The following is a 21,769-nucleotide window of genomic DNA, read 5'->3' on the forward strand; positions in this document are numbered from 1 at the left end:
TATAAAATAAGGACCATTGAATTTTGACTGACATGAATAAAAGTTCCAAGTATTAAAGAAGTGCATCTTGCTTCTTCTTTTTCACCGAATTCAAATCAATTGATGGTATTTGTATTCAAGTGTCCTTCGTAATTCAATAACAAATAACATTCGATTAATTTTTATCACAACAGTTAATTGGTTACCCCTTCGAGTTAATCCAGTGTTCACTATGATATGGAAATATGATTAATTTTAGTGAGCTTAAAATAAGTTTTCTCTATTATCAAGATAAATTCATCTTCTTTATATGCTCTATAATACATACTCATTATACAAATTAGATGCTTGCTGACAAATTTGTAAGCCGATAATCATTTTATCTGTTTAGTCAAGATTTTATTATTACAGTTTATACACAGTTATACATGTTTGTCTGGTTCCAATCTTCTCCAATATCCCAACACCCATACATGCATAAGAAGAAATATTAAATTTCCAATTTGGGCATATATAATGAGTTATAATGTACCTCACTATTCAGAACTCAATATCCAGCCCACTGCTTTCTCCTTCTCGATAAAGTAAGCCATTGTGTACAATATGCTAAAAGTACTTGATTTTTTGGTAGAATATGTTGATCAATAATATGTTGATCATAAATATATTCAATCAGGGTAATGAAAATATGTTTTCTTATGAGGGATATTCAAGGGTTTATAAGATATCAAGCAAAACTCAACAATTTGGATAAATGCTCAACCTATTTTGCGATAAGTCCTTTAGAATTTCCACTGCTTGAAATTATCTATTAATAACTTGAACTCGAAATTTCTTTTATAATTTCATCATGATACTAAAGTCATACGACATTGACTCAGTGGATAGAATGGTAGCTAGGAAAAAAATGACTAAATAGGGTAATAAATCTTCACATACCTCTGTTAATGAAGTCCTCTAAGATAAATTTGTTGTTCTTCAATCTTCAAGGGACAATTGGTGCATTTTGATACTCAACTACCATACTATAATCATAGTATGACACTGACTTTAATAAACTATGAATCAAGATATAGTTTTTAGCAACTAATATCGGGAAAATCTTGACATACCAAAACTTGTAGGAAGCTTGACCGAGCGATGCTCTAACAAGAACATGAAATCTTTTTTTCCGCGTAACTACTGGGATATACGTGGGAAGCCATGATGGCTCAGAAAATTATAACATGAGAACTTTTCTAAGAGCCAATAATAGGTCTTGGAAATCCTACGAGGTCATTGTTAGACCTTTATTTATAAAGCTTTACACATGTGGAAAAAATAAGACTTTAGTATTAAAAGTCATATTGAATAGTTAGGGTTTTATTTGTATTGTTTTCATAAGTGGATAAGCATAAAAATACCTTGAAATTAAATTTTATCTCTAAATAAGAATTTTAATAGATAAAAATTGCATCTTGGATAAAATTCTTAAGGTTTAACTCAAAGTCTAGATATTATTTTCTTCTTTTAATGTACAAGTCATCACTCCTAATTTTTCGGATCCCACCACTAGAGAAAAAATTGTTCATATTTAAGGTCTAAAATCTCATGTGCCAAAGTAAAATGATACTTTTTATAAGTATTAAAGTTCTGACGAAGATCTGAAGAGATTGCACGAGAGGGTAGTTGACCATTTAGTGAGCGAACTGAAGGGTCAAATCAATCATCAGAATAGTGTCAACTTTACTGACGAAGTGTAGCCAGGCGAGTCAGTAAGCGAATGAAGGCCTTAAAGTAGTTAAGCTCAAATAAATGACGAGTAAATAATACTTTCCGACGAAGATCAATTGTCGTCCAACGAAAGGTTTGCTAGCGAAGAAGATATCACAAGAAAAACATGAATGGATTAATGACGAAGATAACTAATTAACCAAGATAACAACTCTGGCGAATATTAACTGTTGCGCAAGAATCAGAATTCGTCGACGAAGTCGAGAACTTTATTAGTCGTCGTCCATTCCTACGAAGTCGGGAAACTTTATGAGATGTAAACTCATTTGTATATAAGAGAGGAAAAATAGTGAAATAAGAGTTGAGTTTTTTTGTAAGGCATGTATGTATGAGAGGTGAATAGAGTCTGAGTGATAGTGTTTTGGACCTTATTCTTTTGTAATCACAACTTTGATAATAAAATCTCTAGAATTTATGTGTTCTTTGTTTTAAAATTTTAGTCTAAGTGTTGAATTTAAATCTTGGATTTGATTTACATTTTGGTGTTGGTTCTTTGGGTGTAATTGGAGTATTTCCTGCAAATACAAATCACATATAGGATTTCCATATGTAAATCAAGTCTTTAAGATATTTGTCCTTAGCCTAGAGGGTGATGTGCTACTTAGGCACATTCATGGTTTTTTGAGTTAGTATATTGCAAAAAGAGGAGATGTAAAGATTTATCTGACAGAACGTAACAATAACGTCTTTTATTTCCGAATTATATCACACATCAAAAACTTCATTTCATTGAAAGCACTTGGAGAAACAAACATAGAGACATGCATAGAATCAAAAGATGTTGATAACGAGGTACTAATTCAAAGTGTAACGGCAGATATTGTTGAAGATTACTATTCTTTATAAATTTCAAGTTGACAGTGTTCGGTCTGTCAGTCTTTTCAGTTACTTATATGGATTGCATAATTGCATCTTCTTTTCTTTTTTTTTTTTTTGGTTTTTCATTTTATATATCAATGTCGTGGTAGTTTGTGAATACCACTAAGTAATTAAGATTACAATCATAGGGAGAAATATTTCAATTTTTGAGCTAATGCTAATGCGAGTCCTGTTAATAGGAGGGAAAAAAAGGATACGAGGAGGGAAGGATTTTGAGGAGGGAATTAAAAATTTCGAGGAAGGATTGACTTCTTAGATATATGATGAAATTCCTATGATATCCTTGACTATAATTAGGTTTACTAACCAAACAGGAAAAGTCTAATCTAGAGAAAAACTTTAAAATTCTTCTCCCCCTAACTAAAAATCTTATGATCCGTAAAAGAAAGATTGCAACGGCCACTTACTCTTTCCAAATCATTGGGAAATAATCCCCTGTATAATGAACATCAACCTGTTTGCAAGAACGATCTTCAAAACAATCTTGTAAATGTTGATGTCCCCCAAAATATTTGTGGCACGAATTGATGTCCAATTGCATAAATCATACTTATGCATCATAATAAGAAGCAAACACCAATAATCCCTCTAAATACATTCTTGTGAAGAGAGAAAAAGAAGAAGATTCCTACTGATCATATCAACGAAATCAGTTAGGAATCAATGAAAAGAATACCCAACAATTTTTTAGTTTTTGATTTTGATCGGTGTTTATGAAACTCAATAGGGTTCGTATGAAGCAAAGGATCGTGAACAGTTAAGGATAGCATGGGAAGGGTGGGTATTCTGGAAGTATTTACTTTACTTTATTGTATTTGACTTTGACTACCCATTGACTAGGATTTGGGTGAAATCCTTCCCTCCTCGTATCCATTCTTTCCCTCCTAATAACAGGACTCGCTAATGCAATTGTAGTGATAATATTTGATTCAAGAGCGCAACACAATTTAATGCCGAATTATAATGGGATTTTTTATTCTTTTAAATCACAATAGGAAATTCGAAGAAATATCTAAAATCAATTTGGATTTGTTTTTAATAACAATTCACAAAAAAAAAAAATATTTGCACATCTTTAAAACAAAAAAATGATTTTGGATTGCTTTTTAATAACAATTCACAAAAAAGAATTGCACAATTTAAAAATAAAAAAGAATTTCGAAACTGTCCAATTTTCCCTTGGAATAATTAATCAATTGTGATCTGCTCTTGCCTTAAGGTTTTGTCCATTTAATCTACAATCAGAAACAAAAATCTATACCACCGTTGTAATGGCATTCCATACCACCCTTATAAGACTTTGTCTCCTTAAAGTTTTCTCAAATATCTCAAAACTGTATGTAGCAAAAAAACATTGAATATCCGATTCCTGCATACTTTTAAAATACCCTTACCTGAAACATAATATCCACCTCGCTCTCTTCTTCTTCCTGATAGAGTCGATGAACCCGTTATATATAATGTCGAAACTAATTGATTTTGTGCTATATTTATTTAGTATTGTAGCCTATTTTTTTCTTCTTCTTTAGTATTATTAGTTTAACAAGGTAAGTTATTTGTAAGACCTAACACAAATAATAATTGAAAAGTCACTAAGATAGTGACGAGATTACAAAAGAACACATTCACAAATACAAATAAAGGTGGAGAGAGAGTAACCCTGTAAGATATCAAACTTCCAATTATTTATTTTTGAACTATACTTGGGATTGTTGTTTTTATAACATCGGCCATTTTTTTCTCTCCGGGTATTCCACTATATAGTAAATGAAAGCATTTCCTGCAACTGCTTACATTTTCTATAGCTCTTCTTCTTATTATTACCAGATATGCTCTAAAAGTGACTTGATCCTCTGGCTTATTTTCCTAAATAACAATTATCTTGTGCTTGGTTTGGTGCAAGTAACGTGAAAGCAATCGAGGCTATCACTTCTTTTATTTTGTTTAAGAAAAAGATTTACAAACACAAAATTAAATCAAAATACGGAACATGAGAGCAGATGTTAAACAACAACCTTCTGGATTACTGGAAGGATTGGTTTGGCAATGAATGTCTGGCAGATTGTTCTTATCCAAAATTCTCCCCATCTAGTATTGGTTGTTATTGTAGGCTTTTAGTTTTCTCCAGCGTCTTAAGTCCAGATGAACGGATGACAGAGAAATTAGAGTGATAAAAATGCTGGAATGCAATTTTAACTTTTGATAGGAATAATTAAAGTTCATAAACCCTGAAAAAGCCACTACATTCACACGAAAAATTGCGTGAGAAATGAGAAACACATTGTGTTCCTAAGCTCAATGTCTAACTCATGAGTCATGTGATTCGCGAGTATATATGTAGTGGGGCACTTCAGCATACCAAAAACCGACTAGCCACACAAAACTGCTCGTCTCGTCTGGCAAATATTCACTGTAAGAGCAACTGCAATGGACGAGTAAACCCAAATTTTCAGTCGAGTGGGCTGGCGTAGTGGGACGGACCATCGATCAAAATTTGATCAAAGAGTAAAATCCAGACCAAATTTGGTCTGCGATCAAGACCAAATCCAAATATAGTCGGGCGTTGATATAATCTCCGCTACACATCGGGCGTTGATATAATCTCCGCCATTCATGGGGCGTTGATATAATTTCCGCTACACAAGGGGCGTTGATATAATGTACGCCTGAAACGGGGCGTTGGTTAAATGTACGCCCGATGGGGCGTTCATAAACTTAACGCGTGAAATGGGGCGTTCATATACTTAACGCCCCACTCCATTTTCAACTTCACAATTTATGAAAATTGCATGGGACGGGCTTTATACCTCCGCCCCATTTTATTTTTTTTTGTTTCTGAAGCGTATACTATACCAACGCCCCACTCGAGCGTTATCTTTACCAACGCCTGATCCCAGGCGTAATGTTTATCAACGCGCGACCAAATATACTCTTTTCCCACTACGCCACATGACGGACTAAACCCAAATTTGGTCTTTTTTTTTAGTCTTTGGTCTTTGGTTATACTCGCACCCCTGTGGACGCTCTAAGAGGCCACATTCTTGTGAGCGCCCTTCAATTCAAAGACTTCAGGGTGCCTATAACAAGAAAACTCTAATTTAAGTTGGGGAAACCACCAAAACGCCATTATATTATTTTTCTATTTTCGCAGTAATTGGGAATTTTACAATCCCTAGTGTAGATGGTGATCCTGTAACTTTTGGAAGTTTGCAACTCCAAAAGAGGCTTATGATTCCCAACAATTAACAAAGTTTTCTTCTCTTCCTCTCCAAGATTATCATTTGTGTTCTCGATTTTTCTTCTAGTTTATCACAGTTATTCATCTGTTTGTTCTTATCGGCTCTTCCTCTTCCAAAGAAATCAAAAATCCAACTGAAAGGTAATCTATAAATCTCTATAACTTGGTTTCAGTTTGATCTTTTTTTATCATGGTTGTAATTTAATTTTTTTCGTTTATTAACTACTGTTATCAATTGTAAAAAACTAGGGTTTAGTCAAGCACTTACATAATATGCTTTGTGTTGATTTCTTCTAGTTAATTTGTAGGTATATAAGATGTAACATACTACTTGTTTCAACGATCTCCCTGTAGAAACTAAGTTGGATATATTTTCTAGGTTACCGCTACAGTTAGTATTAGACTGCAGAAAAGTATGTAAACCTTGGAAAAATCTCTTACACTTCCGGAATGATGCTGCCTTTGCTCATTTACATCTTTTACGTCAATGTCGTCGTCCGTGGACTAAAAGGGCACCAGAAACGACTGCTTGATGTTAACCATGATGATGATGATGATATTTGTCATGATGGTTCTGATTTTAGTAGCATGAGTTTGGTTGTTTTTGATGGAAAAAAATTCTACTATGGGGAGTTCTTTGATAACTATGGTGGTGAATATATTGGTTATGATACAAAAAAGATCAATCTCGAGTTTCCTGCAGACGTGTGTGGATTTGTTGGTTCGCATAATGGATTGATTTGTTTATCAGTTGCTATGAAGTGCAAGCCCATCCAGTTTTTGAGCAACCCTGGAGATGGTAAAGTTCTTGAAGGATTTAATCAGAAAAGTGATGAACCTTTATATATCTGCAATCCTGTTACTCGAGAAATTGTGACTCTTCCAGCATTGAGTATCAAAAACAAAAAGAATAACATTAGCGTTGCGCATGGATTAGGTCACCATCCTGTAACTAAGGAGTACAAGGTTGTTAGGATTTGGTATGGTTCAATTGGGAGTAGTAATGGTGTGACAGGACATGTAGAGGTATATACTCTTGGCAGTGGCAGCGGGTGGCGGAGTAAAGCAAAAATCGATTACTATGTTGTACCTAATGATGAAAATGGGAATAATTGTGTTAATGGATCTCTTCATTGGCTCAAGTATGGAACGGGTGAGATTCTGGCCTTCGATTTGGCAGAAAAGGAATTCCACTTTGTTCATACACCTCCTGGTTTGTCCTCTAACACCCCATCAGTAATATCTAGTAGAATTTTTGTCATGAGAGGCTGTCTGTGTCTTTCTTATGAATATGCAAAGGTTGCTGACTTATGGATGTTAAAGAAAAATGATGAGAAAAATGCAGGTAGTAGTAATCTTTGCAATGCAAAAAGACCAGTATTATAAGTCTCGGAGTTGGGTTAAAGAGTCACATGTAGGATTTCCATCTGTAAATCGAGTATTTAAGATATTTGGCCTTAGCCAAGAGGGTGATGTCGTACTTAGGCACATTCATGGTTTTTTGAGTCAGTATAATGCAGAAAGAGGAGATGTGAAGGTTTATATGACGGAACGTAACAATAAGGCATTTTATTCCCGGATTATATCGCACGTCAACAGCTTCGTTTCATTGAAAGCACTTGGAGAAGCAAATGTAGAGACATGCACAGGATCAAAAGATGCTGATGACGAGGTATTAAGTCGAAGTGTACCGGCATATATTGTTGAAGATTACTACTCTTTATAGATTTCAGGTTGACCGTATCCCCGGTCAGTCAGACTTTTCAGTTACTTTTATGAATTGTATCTACTGTTGTTGTTTTTTTCTTGATTTTGAGTTTATGGATCAATGTCGTGGTGGTTCTTAGGAAATCTTTTTGGTTTGTTTGTTAGTTTGATCAGTACTGAATTAGGGAAATTTTAGTGAATTACAGTTACAGAAGAAACATCAAACAGAATGTTAGATCCGCAAGGTTGCTGGACTTGTGTAAACTTGTAATCAAGTTGAGATACTTTGTGGGAGTCGGTAGTAGAGTGTAAACGAGTTTTTAAAGCTTTGAGAAGTTTCTTGCACTTTTAGTACCATACTTTTCTTACAGCTAAATCAAAACTTTATATAATAAAATTAATTAAAATCAAAACCAAAACTCAAAACTCTTTCATTTTCTCTCTTCTTCTTCTCAAAAACACTCTCCAAAACCTAATAATATCTCCCTTTCTTCTCCATTGATTTTTGAAGCAGCTCAACGTGATTCGATTCTACTCAAGTTGATTCTCAAGATGGCAGCAAGATCAAGAGTGACAAGATTCGGCCGATTGAACCCAGATTCTGAAACATGGCATGTTATTGATGTTCCTTTTAATGGAGATGTGGTGAACCAATCTGTTCAAACACCTGCGAATCCTCCAGAAATGACTCCTACTAGGTAAGAATCAAAAAACCCACCAGTTATTTTACCATTAGATTGAAAAAATAGGTTCGATTGATGATTTTAGGGTTTTGAAAAATGGTTTTCTGAGGCGTTCACGGCTAGAATATCATATCGTCCTAGCCGTAATGTATAACTAACGGTTGGACATCAAGAACTCCCAGCCGTTAATGTCACACGCGGTTGGGATCCCGCGAGTTATTTTATACGGATGGGACTTTCCCAACCGTAAGTTGTCCTGTGTTTGCTGAAAAAGTTTGGGTGATGAGTGTTTCAGATGAGAATTTCCTCACCGTAACCGAAATTTCCTAACCATTATTTATATTTCCTAGCCGAGACTATGTTTACGGTTAGATAGTGTCACACTTCCCAACCACTATTTTGTCATACAGATGGGTGTCTGCATGTTTCCTAGCCGAGACTATGTTTACGGTTAGGAAGTCTCACACTTCCCAGTCGATATTCTGTAATACAGATGGGTCGTCTGTTGTTTCCTAACAGTAACTGTATCACTCTAAGTGAATTGGTCCTATCTTCTGATATGTTTTTCACCATTTTTAAGAATCCTGAAAAGGAGAAAGAACCCCAGAAACTACCAATCTGTGATATTGCTACGATGATGGTACGTATGTTAAGTATATGATTCTTTTTTTTGTATACGTTTCTCAAATTATGTACAACTATTGATTGAAGGATGAGAAAATAGGTCAAGCGAGTTAAGTGGATGGCCAGGGGCCTGACCCGTAACATTGAAGAGGTTTTATGTTTGGATTGCGACCAACAAAAAACACTGCTTCTCAGGCTTCAGGAGTTACATAATCCAACGAATGATGATCTCTATACTAATGACGAGGTGATTGGATGAGTGGTTCCCAAACTCCCCATAGTTCTTCATCATCATCTTCTGAGGATGTTCCCAAGAATGTTGGTCGTAGTGGATGATTGTTTTATGTACTTGTTTAAGTCATTTCAGCTTTTCCTTATGCAGACTTACTTTTATTATGTTTTAGGTTATGGATTTGGGTGATTTCGTTTGTTTTAAGTAATGAGATATTAATTTACCTTGAATGAATGGATACTAGTGTTTTAATTTATCAGATTATCTTTTAATTATAACGGAGTGAAATCTGATACTGACAATCCAGGGCGAGTTACGGCTAGGATTTGATGTACGACTAGAATTACCAGCCGTAAATCTGACAGTACCCAGAAATATGGGTATCATTTCAAGTCGTAAATAAGGTTACGGGTATCATTTATAGACGTAAATACGGATGCGGGTAGGATTTCTATCCGTAAACTTATTTACGATTAGGTGTTTCAGCCGTAATTCTGCGAAAAGTTGATTTACCTGTTCATTGGGTCATTATGGCTAGGTCGTGTCAGCGTACAACCTAGCCGTAAGTACCTATAAATAACCATTATCTTTGGTTTTGTAAACATATAATAAGAGTAAATTAGATTTTTTATTTATAATGAATGATTCAAAATACATAGGTTCACACCACACTATATTGTTATCATTTTAATTACCACCCTTAAAAAAACATTGTTATCATATTATCACAAACCTTCACACCACATTTACTCATAGTCATCCTCATCGGAAATCATTAGTAGACAAGGGTCATCCTTCGACAACTGTAATGCCACCCACAATTCAAATATTTCTTTGAACCTATTACACCAACCCAATGGTATTTCACCGTCACTACCATCTCCCTTCCTTGATGGAGGTAATGGGCATCATTCTTTCAATTAGAGGCCGATATAATGGTTCATGTTCACAAACCCCATGATGACTATCCTTGGTGATTCTTCTTCGGTAAAAATATGTCTTGTTGGTGCGTATGTAACACTATGTCCATAGGAAATGGAATGAATAACGCAATGGAATGAGTTGGCGAGTAGATAGCCACATATTGACATTCTCATCCAATATTCACTTGTCAATCTAGTGTTGCCCCTTAAACGCCGTTCAAATGCTTGGAACTTCTCATTTAGCACCGCCTCCGTTTCATCTCTTTCACATATCATTATTGGCTTGTAGAAATCGGGAAAACCATGTAATTCAAGTAAACACTTTTCCCTTACATAAGTAATTTTGTCTATATTCCAATCTTTTGCATCCTCAAAAGGTCCAAGTTGATCTACAAACACATGGTAACCACAATTTCCGTCGCCCTCAACATCGTCGGTGGACTTGACGTACTCATGAATAAATGTGGTAAAAAGTGCATATAATTTTTTTATATTGTCTACGTAGGTAAGACATAATTACCTTCCTCATCTATAGGGGGTGATGTCATCGGACCTACTTCCATATAAACCGTCTCTTTCTCACTACTAACAACTCTTTCTGGGGTGATTTGCGATGGTTCGACCATCGGTGCTTTTCCTTTGACATCATTACCTCAGCTTCTCGCTAATTTCTTAATACCAACTACACTACCAACTTTTCTTTGGACTCTACTACCATCTTTTGTTATTGAACCTTGTTTGGATGGAACAACCGGGTCTTTGATTTTGACTCCACTAGTAACTTTTCTTGTTGAACCTTCTAGGGATGCAACAACCACCTTCTTCTTGGGTCCTTTTACCTTCATTTCACTAGCTCGGCTTGGTCTGCCTTTTTTCATTTCCTTTCGTTTACGTTTGTTTGTAGCTGTATCTTTCGACCCGTTGTACAACTCGTTCAACTTCTCAAAACCCGAAAGATCTCTTCGGATTGAAGGAGTCAATTGTGAACCCTCTTGAACCCTTTTCTTAGATTCTGCCCTTTCCTTTTTCTTTGTTGTTTTGTTCGAAGGCCTACCTTTGATATTCCCCTTAGCAGGTTCAAAAATATATTCTCTAGTGAATGGACGGTTGAATTTCCGCAATTCATACAACCAAAGTTGTCTTTGCGCCGGTAGTAAAGAAGCATACTTCTCAAAATTTTCCTTGTGTGCGTCGGTGTCGCAAAACACGTCCCCAAGACGTCGATTGGGTAATGTATCACTGAATGATAGTTGTTTCCAAAATGGGTATATATCTTCGATCGGAATCATCTTTGAGGGATAATTGGCTACCCCATGCTTACATGGGAGGCCCAAAGCCGACTTGATGGGACAGTTACATCTCATTCCCGGTGGGAATTTTTTTCTCTCCAAAGCTTCCACTTTCATTATAATTTTTAGGATTGCCTCATTGAGAAACGCATAAACTTATTCCCCGGAGTCAAGGGCTATCCCTGTAATCGACAATCTTTCGAGATCGGATCTTTTCAAAGTCCCCTTTAATCCTATCGAGATCACGCTTGAAATACTCGACCATAATTTCAAAAACAACAACAAATCCACCATCACAACAATTTAACTTACTTTTGAACCGATAGTGAGACGAATCCACCGTGCTTGTGGCTTGATTGTCATAATGTCTATTGAAAAAACGGGGGTCTAACAACCGCACCAAATATTTTACTTAGCAATCTGTATGGACTAACTCCAATATACTTCCAAGAGAATTAACTAGACAGTCAGACTCAATTTTAAGAAAAATATATCAAAGAGTTATATCTCAATCTCTTAATTCAATCCGCAATCAAACAAACAATAAGTTGCGAGCCCGATTGAATCTAAGAGAGATAACTTGAACGGTACCAAAGACCAATGTTCAAGGATCAATCAATTTCAATCAACAACCAAAGGTTGGATTTACCAATTGATCGATTCAACACACAACCTGTGATATTTCAATTATATAACAAAATATAATGCTAAAAATAAATAACACATACACCATAACTTTTGTTAACGAGGAAACGGAAAATGCAGAAAAACGCCGGGACCTAGTCCATATTGAACACACACTGTTTTAAGCCGCTACAGACACTAGCCTACTACAAACTAACTTTAGTATGGATTGTAGTTGAACCCCAATCAATCTCACACTGATCCAAGGTACAGTTGCGCTCCTTACGTCTCTGATCCCAGTAGGACACTACGCACTTGATTCCCTTAGCTGATCTCACCCACAATTAAGAGTTGTTACGACCCAAAGTCGAAGACTTTAATAAACAAATCTGTCTCACACAGAAAAGTTTACATGAATAGATAAATCTGTCTCCCACAGAAATACCTACGAGTTTTGTTCCGTCTTTTGATAAATCAAGGTGAACATGAACCAATTGATATACCAGACTTATATTCCCAAAGAACAGCCTAGAAATATCAATCACCTCACAATAATCTTAATCGACTAGCGAAACAAGATATTGTGGAATCACAAACGATGAGACGAAGGTGTTTGTGACTACTTTCCTATCTTGCCTATCGGAGATATAATTCTCAATACAATCTTACGATTGTACTCAATCACGATATAAATAGCAAGATCAGATCACGCAACTACATAGAAAATAGTTGGGTCTGGCTTCACAATCCCAATGAAGACTTTAAGTCGTTAACCTACAGGGTCTCGATAGAAACCTAAGGTTAAAGGAGAATCGACTTTATCTTACACAACTAGTATCACACAGGAGGTGTGGAGACTAGGTTTCCCAGTTGCTAGAGTTCTCCTTTATGTAGATTTCAAATCAGGGTTTGCAATCTAAGTTACCTTGGCAACAAAGCATTCAATATTCACCGTTAGATGAAAACCTGATTAGATTCAAGATAATATCTTTCAACCGTTAGATCGAACTTAGCTTGTTATACACAAATAAAATGTAACTTCATTTAGGTTTGAGTAACCGTACCTAAACGCGTACACCTAGTTGGTTCAACAATAGTTAACCAATGGTTAGCCATATGAGCACTTTTGTATCAACCTTATTCATCTTCACCACAACTAGTTCAAATGACTCAAATGAACTAGTTAGAGAGTTGTTCAATTGCTTAGATCTCATAGAAGTATAGAAGAGACAATCGAAGCAAAATCGATTCATCAACATTATAGCCACGGTTTGCAAAGATTGCATGCCTTAATATATAAATGTTTTAGTTCATGAAAAACCCGATTTTAGAAAGTAACCTACCTAAGTATGCGAACAGGTACGCGTACTTAAGTAACCATATTGAGTTTGTTTTCACTTCCAAACTCCAGCAGAAATTCACGGACGTGAACTTTCCGCCAGTACGCGTACGGGTACTGTCATGGACCCAACTGACTTATTAGACCATATATCTATTTAGCTGAGTGCCCATATATGTTGAGTGCCCATATCCTAGCTTGGGTGTACTTATCCTAGTCATGTGCTGGCGTGGGTGGCCAATGGCCTTATATATGTAGTCTATCAGTCATTGGATACCAACAATTGATGTATTAACCAATTAATTTTTTTCTTAATATATCTTTTATCTCCATCTCTCTAATGTTCTTCCCCTTTATCTCCTAAATCTCACTCTAATCTCTTCTTTATTCGTCTAATTCACTCAATTTGTAGTAGAAACCACTACAAATTGGTATCAGGAGCATCTATTGCCTGGACCTGTTATGGCTAACAAAGCTTATGTTGAAGAACTTACAAGGAAAATCGATGAACTCACTAAGGCTCGGGATGATTCTAATAAGAAAATGGATGAACTAACCAAATCTCAGAGCGATTCTTCAGTCAAATATGATGTTGTGTTGAAAACGGTTGCTGAAATTAAAGAAACTCAAGTTAAGTCGACGGCTGAGTTAATGGAAGTAATTAATGTTGCGTTTGAACCTCAAATGAACCGTTACGTTGCAGTTTCAGGTGGGAAGAACTTAAATCGAGAAAGTCAACTTGGTAACAATGATGGAATTTTGGCTCCTGCGCCGAACGGAAATCAGAGTAATTCAGGTGAAAATATCATACAACCTCATTATTCTGTTATAAATCATGAGAAAAATCAATTTCAACAACCCAGACCTAAAATATAATTTCCTAAATTTGATGGTACAAACCCCAGATCTTGGATATGGAAGTGTAGAAATTTTTTTATAATGCATAATATGTCAGAATATCAAATGGTTAATTTAGCTTCCATGTACCTAGAAGGAAAGGCTGATACCTGGTTTCAAGATCATCAGATCGGTAAACATGTTGTAGCATGGGAATATTTTATTAGAGATATTTGTATGCGTTTTCAAGAACTTGGTCATGATGATGTCGTAGGAGAGTTTAACAAACTCTGCTAAATTGGTTCTGTCCTCGATTACCAAGAAGTTTTTGAAGAGTTGAAGGCATTGATGCTAGCAAAAAACCCTCACCTCACTGAGGAGTATTTCACTTCTAGTTTCATTAGTGGCCTTAAGGATGAGCTAAGATTACATGTTCAAATGTTCTCACCTAAGACACTTACTAATGCTGTTTATTTAGCCAGAATGCAAGAAGCACTCCTTGAGCATGCTGCTAAGAAAAATAAACACTCATTCAGACCTCCACCCCTATATGTGCCAAACAACTATTCCCAAAGAAATGCCTCTTCTCCTGTCACCAGTCCAAAAACTTTCACAAAAAAAAAAAAAAATCACATACTACTGCTAGTTCCCCACCACCCATCAAAAGACTATCCTATGCAGATATGAGAAAACACAGAGTAAAAGGTCTATGTTATAATTGTGATGAAGTATTTCAGGCAGGACATAAGTGTATCAAGTAACAAATTTATATGCTAGCTGATGATGATGAAGAATCAGCACAATCTGGTGAAGATTCTCCTCTTGACACTCCATTATCTCCCAATCAAGAAGAGGAGGTTGAAATCTCAGTACATGCTTGATAGACACATTTTTGTGTCTAATTTGTCCTCAATGTCCGTATTGTTGGAACTCTATTTTTGTATTAATATTGTGTTTTAATGTATTTTTAGGAAATAAACATTTTTGGAAAATTCGGCTCGAAAAGTTGATTTTGGCACCCGGAGAACAAGTGTTATTCAGACTCTCGCTTTTGGATAAGGGGTAACCTAATTACTAAGGGGCACCCCCAGGTCACCCCCAAGGCATCTGCTATTCTCACCCCTACTCTGGATAGGGGGCTACCAGTTTCTTCCCCATTTGAAACGATTTTGGCGGGAAATTTCTAAACAGTTCTATCAGAATTTCGATCGTCAAAATGAAGGGGTTATGGGTCGATTCAACGGCTGAAATTTGGTATAGAGATGTGATATAGGTTAAGAAACATAGTATGGGTGACATGATCGATCAAATTTGGCTGGAATTTTCGGTATGATTCACACACCCAAAACAGAGCACGTGGACTGTAACACGAGCAAAATTGAATTTCTTGTGTGCATGGGGGAGTTCTGCTGGCGTTGGAAGAGTGTAGAGGCGTGAATAAGTCGAATTGGAGCGTGATGGACCAGAGAAAACGCGTGAAAAGCTAAAACAGGAAAGAAAATATCCGAAAATATTTTCTTTCACTGCCGAGGATTTGTGGAGTTATGGAGGAGATTCGATGCATGCTTCGGGTTTAAATAGAGTCCTTGGAGGTCAGAGAAAGGTTGTCGAGAGTTTGGGGGCTTGAGGAGAACTGAGGAGCAAGAAATCACCATGAACTGCAAGCTTCCTGCTGCTGTTTTATGCTGCTGATGAAGATGAAGAACACGAAGAACAGACTCTCAAAAACCGTCGTTCTTCAACAGTGACAACGACAGTGGCTCGTGGGTCGTAGGTGTGGGTCTTAGAACCATAGCGACAACAACAGTTAGATTTTATCGTTTATTCTGGACGCCTTTTGTGCGTCGCAGATTACAGTTTCACACTATTTTCTCTTCTTCTCTTTATTGTAAACACCAATTGAGCTTAATAAAATATTTTGAGAGGTATTTCACCATGATGAGCTAAACCCAACATTGGGACAACGGAGGAGGCGATTAATTATTCTTTTTATGACTTTTGCATTGATTTAAAATTGAAAAATGATTTTGATTAATTAGTTATCATTTTATTTGATGCGGCATGCTTGCTTAAATGTTTGATGTCCCATGCTTACGATTTATAACTAATATTCTGAGAATCTATATTGGCAAAATAAGAGTCCTTACATTTTATGTTTTGAGCGATAATTGTTAAGGATAAATAAAATGTACCATATGCATGAGAATTGGCCAAGTCCTTAGTCCCAGTAACTCTCTAAAGATTTGTCAATATTTGTATATATATTTATTTTCTAAAAAAATTATCCTTCACAAGTCCGAGAGTTTGAACCTCATTACTACAATCCAGAAAACATTAAATCAATGCTCTAGCTGGAAATGTTTCTCACAACACCATTCGTATAGAAGGAGCAGTTAAGAAACAATCCTTGACTATCTTGATCGACAGTGGCAATACACAAATTTTCTTGGACCCAGCAGCAGCAACAAGATGTTGTGGAATTGTAGTTCCTACAGCTTCATTATTGGTGGCAGTAGCTAACGGAAACAATATGGTCAGTGATGATAAGTGTCCATCCTTCAATTGGAAGATGCAAGGGCACAACTTCCAGTTTGATATGCGGCTCTTAACCTTAGGAGAATGTGATATGGTTCTGGGGGTCGACTGGATGTGAGGAATGAGTCCAATGATTTTTGACTTCAATAAGCTTACTGTGGAGTTCAACATGGAAGGATAGAACATCAAGATTCAAGGTAATACACCTACAGCTCAACTTTCTATGATGTCTGGTAAAGCTTTTTATAAATGTCTTAAGCAAAATAAAGGCGGGATGGTAGGTAGGCTCTTTGCTATTACTGCTTGCGAAGAACAAACAATTACACCTGAACCCATTTTACCCTTACTACAAAAATATGATTCTGTATTTCAAGAACCAAAAACACTTCCACCATCTAGGGCACATAATCACCATATTCCCTTGAAACCACTCACAACTCCACCAAATCAAAGACCATATCGAATTCCCTATATTCAGAAGGAGGTAGTTGAGCAGCTAGTACAAGAGATGCTTAAATATGGAGTGATACAACCTAGTAGAAGTCCCTTTTCTTCTCCAATACTGCTTGTCAAGAAGAAAGATGTCAGTTGGCGATTATGCGTAGACTACAGGAAGTTGAGTGAAGCTACTGTCAAGGAAAAATACCCCATTCCCATCATATAAGAACTACTAGATGAGTTGTTTGGTTCAAAGGTGTTTTCTAAGATAGATTTACGAGCTGGATATCACCAGATTCGAGTTTTTCCTCCAGATATTTACAAGACTGCTTTTAAGACACATCAGGGGCATTATGAGTTCATGGTAATGCCATTTGGCTTGACCAGTACACCAGCCTCTTTCCAAGCTTTGATGAATGATGTTTTTCAGCCACAATTGAGGAAGTTCATATTGGTGTTTTTAGATGACATTTTGGTGTACAGCCCTGACATGAAATCCCATTTGGGACATCTGGAAATCACTCTCAAGACTCTACAACAGCACCAGCTTTTTGCCAAACTAAGTAAATGTACTTTTGGACAATCTAAAGTGGAGTATCTTGGACATATCATCACTGGAGAAGGAGTAACAGCTGACCCAACCAAGATTGCATGTATGCTCAAATGGCCAATACCCACCACTCTGAAGAACTTAGAGGGTTCCTTGGTCTCACTGTTTACTATAGAAAATTTTTGCAAGGGTATGAAATTATCAGTAAGCCTCTGACAGAATTGCTAAAGAAAGATAACTTCCAATGGAGTGCTGCTGCTCAAACTGCATTTGAGACCCTTAAGCAAGTTGTCACCACAACACCAGTACTAGTGCTGCCTGATTTCACTCTGCCATTTGAAATGGAGACTGATGCATGTGATACAGGAGTAGGAGCAGTATTAATGCAGAACAAGAGACCAGTTGCTTATTTCAGCAAAGTACAAGGTTTCTAGCAATGTCCACCTATGAGAAGGATCTCCTTGCTATAGTGATGGCTATTACAAAATGGAGACCATACTTAATAGAGAGTCACTTTACTATTTACACAGACCATCAAAGTCTGAAATACTTCATGGAGCAGAGACTTCATAATATGGTGCAGCAAAAATGGCTCTCCAAGCTGATGGGTTATGATTGTACTGTTGTTTACAAGAGAGGTGTGGAGAATAAGGTTGTTGATACAATGTCCAGAGGCCCTTCTTCTTCTTCCTCACCTCAATGTCATCTCATTTCTCAGCTTCAGTCTACTTGGTTTAGTGAAGTGCGGGCTAGTTACAACTCAGATCAATTGGCCTCTGAACTGATTCCACAAATGACTATCTCTCCTTCCAGCAGAAGCCCTTACACCCTGTTACAAGGAATTCTAAGTTACCAGCATAGAGTATACATTGGCTCAGCAGGGACAATGAGACAACAAGTGATGGATGCAGTCCACTCTTCCTTTGTGGGAGGACACTCAGGCACTCAAGCTAGTTACCAAATAGAAAATGTCTATTTTCACTGGGTAGGAATGAAGAGAGATTTGTTGCAGTTTATCAAAGAATGTGACATCTGCCAACAACAAAAAAGTTCACATACTTCTCCTGTGGGTTTGCTGCAACCACTACCAATACCTTACCAAGCATGGAAACACATTTCCATGGATTTTATCACTGGGATGCCAAATTCAGAAGGCAAAGAAGTCATAATGGTGGTGGTAGATAGATTTACCAAGTATAACCACTTCCTACCACTCAGCCACCCTTTCATAGCTGCCTCTGTAGCAAAGGTATTTCTTGACAACATTTTTAAATTGCATGGCTTACCTTCTACAATATTGTCAGACAGAGATAATATATTCCTCAGCAATTTATGACAGGAATTGTTTATTAGAATGGGAACAGCCCTACACATGAGCTCTGCTTACCATCCACAGACAGATGGGCAGACTGAGAGAGTCAATGCATGTATATAATTTTATTTAAGATGCATGAATAGGTACAGACCCACCAAATGGGTTATAGCTGGCTATTTCTAACTGAATGGTGGTTTAACTCCACTTATGACACAAGCCTTAAGAACACTCCATTCCAAGCTCTTTATGGTTACATTCCACAACAGTTTGGTCTTTTGTCTCATCAAGAAAGCTCCAATGCATCTATGGAAGATTACTTACAAAGAAGGCAAGCTATGGGGGTTATACTCAAATCCACTCTTGAGGAGGCACAACACAGAATCAAACAGCAGGATGATAAGAAGAGAACTGAAAGAGAATTTCAGGTTGGAGACTGAGTTTACTTGAGGTTACAACCTTACAGGCAGACATTTGTGCAACTCAGGAGGAATCTAAAGCTATCTGCAAAAATTTTGTGGTTCTTATCAAGTTACTGCCAGAGTGGGTAAGGTGGCATATAGGTTATGCCTTCCTGCTACTTCCAAGATCCATCCAGTATTCCATGTTTCACAATTGAAGCCAAAGCTGGGAACAGGTCTGCTGACTCAAACTACATTGCCAACACTGGATTCTAAAAGCTGCATGAATGTAATACCCCGATATTCGGCAGTGGTTGGCCGAATGGAATATAAGTAACGATTTGTCCTTTCCTAACACCAAGGCCTGATGAGTACACTTGACTGAGTTGTGGGGAAAAGCTTCTCATTTAAGCGTGCTCGGCCGGGAGTAGTCACAGGATGGGTGATCTCTTGGGAAGTTGTTGCTGGATAACAGCAGTAGTGCCATTAAAAATCCCACGCTGCTAGATAACCGCAGTGGGTAAGTGGGAACAATATCGGTGTTAGTTGGGATACAACTATGAGTCATTCTCTTGCGGGAGTAGTCACAGGATGGGTGATCTCTCGGGAAGCTGTTGCTGGATAACAGCAGTAGTGCCATTAAAAATCCCACGCTGCTAGATAACCGCAGTGGGTAAGTGGGAACAATATCGGTGTTAGTTGGGATACAACTAGGAGTCATTCTCTTGCGCTCGGGTGAGGGAGTATGCTGGGGATTATGCCAGATACTGCTCTTATAGGAGACAAGGAACGTCTACATTATACCGATGCCTTTTTAGCACAATTGACTCCAGAGTTGGCAGAAAACTCTGCAGTTAAGCGTGCTCGGGAGGGAGTAATCCCGGGATGGGTGACCTCCCGGGAAGTTACTGCTGGATAACCGCAGCGATGCCCGATGAGAACCCCACACTGCCGGATAACTGCAGTGGCTAAGTGGCGACAGTATCGGTGGAGGGACGGGTCATACAAATGGTATCAGAGCCGACGACGGGTCACCTTCCGAAGGTGGAAAGGTACGCTGGACGGGGTTGGTCTAGGTGCTTCTCATGAGGGGCAGGGAACGTCGGACATCTGGGCTTGTGAATATATTCTGGAGCCGAGGACGACTCCAATTTAAGGTGGTGGTATTGTAATACCCCGATATTCGACAGTGGTTGGCCGAATGGAATATAAGTAATAGTTTGTCCTTTCCTAACACCGAGGCCTTTTCAGCACAATTGGCTCCAGAGTTGGCAGAAAACTCTGCAGTTAAGCGTGCTCGGGCGGGAGTAATCCAATGATGGGTGACCATCCGGGAAGTTTCCGCTGGATTGCCGCAGCGATGCCCGTTGAAAACCCTACACTGCCGGATATCCGCAGTGGCCAAGTGGGGACAATATCGGTGGAGGGACGGGTCATTACAATGAAGGTCACTCCTCTTTAGATTTTATCTGCAAGAACAATTAAGAAACATCAACAACTTGTGGAGAAGGTCTTGGTGCACTGGACACATTCCACAGCTGCTGATGCTACTTGCGAAGACAAAGCTTTTATCAAGATGCAGTTTCCAAAGTTGCTTCTTGAGGACAAGAATCAGTTTGAGTAGGGGGTATTTGTCATAGACCCAACTGACTTATTATCCCATAGATCTATTTTTCTGAGTGCCCATATCCGTTGAGTGCCCATATCCTAGTTTGGGTGTACTTATCCTAGTCATGTGCTGGCGTGGGTGGCCAATGGCCTTATATATGTAGTCTATCAGTCATTGGATACCAACAATTGATGTATTAACCAATTGCTATTTTTCTTAAAATATCTCTTTTATCTCCATATCTCTCATGTTCTTCCCCTTTATCTCTTAAATCTTACTCTAATTTCTTCTTAATTCGTCTAATTCACCTCATTTGTAGTAGAAACCATTACAGGTACGCATTGAAAAAGCGGGGGTCTAACAACCACACCCAATATTTCGATTAGCAATCTGTATGGACTAACTCCAATATACTTTCTAGAGAATCAACTAGACAGTCAGACTCAATCTAGAGAAAAGTATATCAAGGAGTTAATATCTCTCTCACTTGATTTGATCTTTGCTCAAGCAAATAAGAATTTGCAAGTCTTTATCAAATACAAGGATAATAAACTTGGATGATACCAAAGACCAATATCCAATGATCAATCAATTTCCAATCAACAACGAAAGGTTGGATTTCACAATTGATCGATACAACGCACAACCTTTGATATTTCAATTATATAACAAAATATAATGCGAAATAGAAATAACACAGACACCAGAAGTTTTGTGAACGAGGAAACCGCAAATGCAGAAAAACCCCGGGACCTAGTCCAGATTGAACACCACACTGTATTAAGCCGCTACAAAAA

At 37.5% G+C, this 21,769-nt stretch overlaps 1 protein-coding gene across 2 annotated transcripts; it reads left to right on the forward strand.

Annotated features, from left to right (window-relative positions):
* Positions 1-5,783: 5,783 nt before the first annotated feature.
* On the forward strand, positions 5,784-7,921 carry LOC113349134 (putative F-box protein At1g26515). 2 transcript variants are annotated; one of them, XM_026593054.1, is made up of 2 exons: positions 5,784-6,010; positions 6,178-7,921. In XM_026593054.1, the coding sequence occupies exon 2, from the start codon at positions 6,320-6,322 to the stop codon at positions 7,253-7,255; it is 936 nt and encodes a 311-aa protein (XP_026448839.1). In that variant the 5' UTR covers positions 5,784-6,010; positions 6,178-6,319; the 3' UTR covers positions 7,256-7,921. The 2 variants fall into 2 exon arrangements, with proteins under 2 accessions (XP_026448839.1, XP_026448840.1); XM_026593055.1 differs by having other exon boundaries at positions 6,249-7,921.
* Positions 7,922-21,769: the final 13,848 nt, after the last annotated feature.

Source organism: Papaver somniferum, chromosome 2, assembly GCF_003573695.1.
Source record: "Papaver somniferum cultivar HN1 chromosome 2, ASM357369v1, whole genome shotgun sequence".
In the NCBI taxonomy this organism is placed as follows: domain Eukaryota; kingdom Viridiplantae; phylum Streptophyta; class Magnoliopsida; order Ranunculales; family Papaveraceae; genus Papaver; species Papaver somniferum.

Coding starts and splice junctions, on each gene's coding strand:
- LOC113349134 (XM_026593054.1), top strand. CDS start 6,320: ATGATGCTGCCTTTGCTCATTTACATCTTTTACGTCAATGTCGTCGTC.